Source organism: Phaseolus vulgaris, unplaced genomic scaffold (genome assembly GCF_000499845.2).
Source record: "Phaseolus vulgaris cultivar G19833 unplaced genomic scaffold, P. vulgaris v2.0 scaffold_12, whole genome shotgun sequence".
NCBI classification, from domain to species: Eukaryota; Viridiplantae; Streptophyta; class Magnoliopsida; order Fabales; family Fabaceae; genus Phaseolus; species Phaseolus vulgaris.
In genome coordinates, this window is record NW_027174081.1 from 1,042,615 (window position 1) to 1,045,118 (window position 2,504).

The following is a 2,504-nucleotide window of genomic DNA, read 5'->3' on the forward strand; positions in this document are numbered from 1 at the left end:
CAGGTATGAATAGCTAGCCCCAGTATCAGATGAGTTAAAAACCCGAGCGCTTAGTCCTTGGGCAGGGGTTAAGGGATTCCTTCGGGACGTCCCCTCCTCAGGTATGAACAACTGGCTCCAACGTCTGATGTTCAGAACATTTCGCCTTGGTGTTTTCAAACACCCTGAGGACGATACGGCGTTGCTATAGCAGGCCTCTTCTCAGGCGTGGGCACCAAACGCAAAAAGATAAGGGCTAAATTGCCCTAGTGTTTTAGACACTCCATGGACGATACGATACTATTGTATAGACCTCTCCGTGGGCGTGGGCACCAGAGCGCGACTTTTATCCCAAAGTGTTTAGACACGCTGAGGACACCCAGAGCAGGTCTCTCCTTGAGCGTAGATACCCAGTACAGGTGTGATAAGTTCCCCACGCCTTTGAGCGATGTCGAGGCACCAGAAATGAACAGATATAGTCCTCCCTCGCCTTTGAGCGATGCTGAGGCCAAAATAGAGATCAAATTCTCTTTTGCCTTTGGGCAATGACGAGGCAGGCGACGCCTCCATAAGGAAGATTCCTCGCAGATAGAAAGACCAAGTGGAGTCCTAAGTGAAGAGATCAAAAGAAGCGATGCACCGAAAGTAAGTACCAATTACGCCCTTGATTTAGTAAAGCAAGAAATAAAGCAGAGAAGTTACAAGTACACGAGAATGCAGAAATAAAGCTCGAATGAGCATTTAAAATAAAGTTAAGCGTCATAATCACAGAGCAAGTGTTAGAAAATGAAAATTTACAAATGAAGTTTAAATAAGTGGAGTTCAATCCCCAAGGTCAAGGGGAACTACTTTCCCGTCAACTATATGGTGGAGAGGGCTGCAGTTGGAGATGTCGATTCCCGGGTTTTCACAAGAAGCTTGAGCCAGAGCCTCCTTGAATCCCTCCGCAAAGGTATCGACCATATTATCGATAAGTTTCCCCTTTGCCTTCTCCAATTCTGCAATGGAGGAGTCTCGGATTTCCTTCTCTGCAATGAGCTCCCCCTTTGCCCTCTCCAACTCTTCAATCGTGGAGTCGCCAGAGGCTAGCTGTTTCTCAAGAGCTTCCTTCTCCACTTGAAACCTTTTCAGTTCAGTCTGAAACTGATCATGCTCGGTTTGAAGAAGGTTGAGCTTGTCCATCTTTTCAGCCAACTCCCCCTCGGTCCCCCAGGCAGCACATTGATCAGCAAGCAGTTTTTGTTGTGCCTCGGAGGTTCGCATCGTCGCTTCAAGAGCAACGATCTTGGACTGACGGGACGCTACCTGCTCAAGAAGCTTAGTAAGCTGGTTGCAGGCTGCAGCATTGGATTCTCGGGCATCTCGCAAGGAGGCCTTGTATACCTCCTCCTGACACGCCCAGCTTTCCTTCTCTTCCTTCAGAGCAGCCACTTCCTGTCAGAGAGCTTGAAGCGCACGTGCCTCAACAACTTTGGACTTAGCTTGGGCACGCCACTCAAGGGCCACGGCCAAGAAAGCACCCATGTAGTAAGGCATGCCCTCTGACCGTGGGGTACCGAAAGGCTCCCCTGGTGACGTCTTATCATTAAAACCCCTCATCAACTGCATGATGGGAGGGGGAATTGCTATGAGTCCTGGGATAGTTGTTGGGGCGGTTGGTGTTGGAGTTGTTGCTGATATTGGAATTGGTGTTGGTGTTGTTGTTGACGGTGGAGGTGGTGTTGGTATTGGTGATGGTAAGGGCATGGACTCCACCACCCCCTCATCTTGGACTGATTGGCATAGGGGAGACATGGCGCTAGGGGGATTGTCCCTCACGGATCCCCCATGTGGAGGTGTAGGAGAACGCGAGTGGACGACCCAGTTGGTCCTCCTTCTTTTGTAGGTAGGCTCCACATCCGAGTCGTCGTCATCAGAAGAAATAGTAAGCACCCTCTTGCCCTTGTCAAGAGGGGCAGTGGAAGGGACGCTAGCTGCAGCCAGAGGGACTGCAGCAATGGGAGGGGGTGAGTGAGGTGTTTGGATTATTGGGGAAGAGTGAGGTGTTTGGGTTGTGGAAGGTGTTTCTGTTGAAAGAGGGGAATTTGGTGTTTGGTGGGGAGAGTTGGGTGTTCCAAAAGAGCGGGGTGGTAATGATGGTGGTGATGAGTTGGACTTGAGGGGGGAAGTGATGGAGGCACCAGCCTTTGTAGACTGCACGTCAAGGTGAGCCTTCAGAGACCTGGCCAATTCAGCCCTTGTTGCAGAATCCATCACCGATGCTGCACCAAGGCAAACAAGCAACAAAGGTTAATTAAGGAGGAAGTATCAAATGTATATGGCGATACACGAAGGCATGCAATCGATGTTTGAACACAGAACCAGGCATATGATTCAATTCTACTACTAAAGTAAATTTACAGAGCAACAACACGCAAGGAGATTAGAGCAGACTAACGTTGATCACAACAATTGGAGAGAAGCATGACTAAAGAATCAGATATGAAGAAAAAGTAAAAGGCGAGGCTCCCTACCAAAGTATGCAG

At 49.3% G+C, this 2,504-nt stretch overlaps 1 protein-coding gene across 1 annotated transcript; it reads right to left on the bottom strand.

Annotated features, from left to right (window-relative positions):
- Positions 1–1,416: 1,416 nt before the first annotated feature.
- LOC137816893 (leucine-rich repeat extensin-like protein 5) lies at positions 1,417–2,232 on the bottom strand. The gene has a single exon (XM_068620054.1). The coding sequence runs from the start codon at positions 2,230–2,232 to the stop codon at positions 1,417–1,419; it is 816 nt and encodes a 271-aa protein (XP_068476155.1).
- Positions 2,233–2,504: the final 272 nt, after the last annotated feature.

What these genes read in the sequence shown, in the direction of transcription:
- LOC137816893 (XM_068620054.1), bottom strand. Translation starts at nt 2,232, where the DNA reads ATGGATTCTGCAACAAGGGCTGAATTGGCCAGGTCTCTGAAGGCTCAC.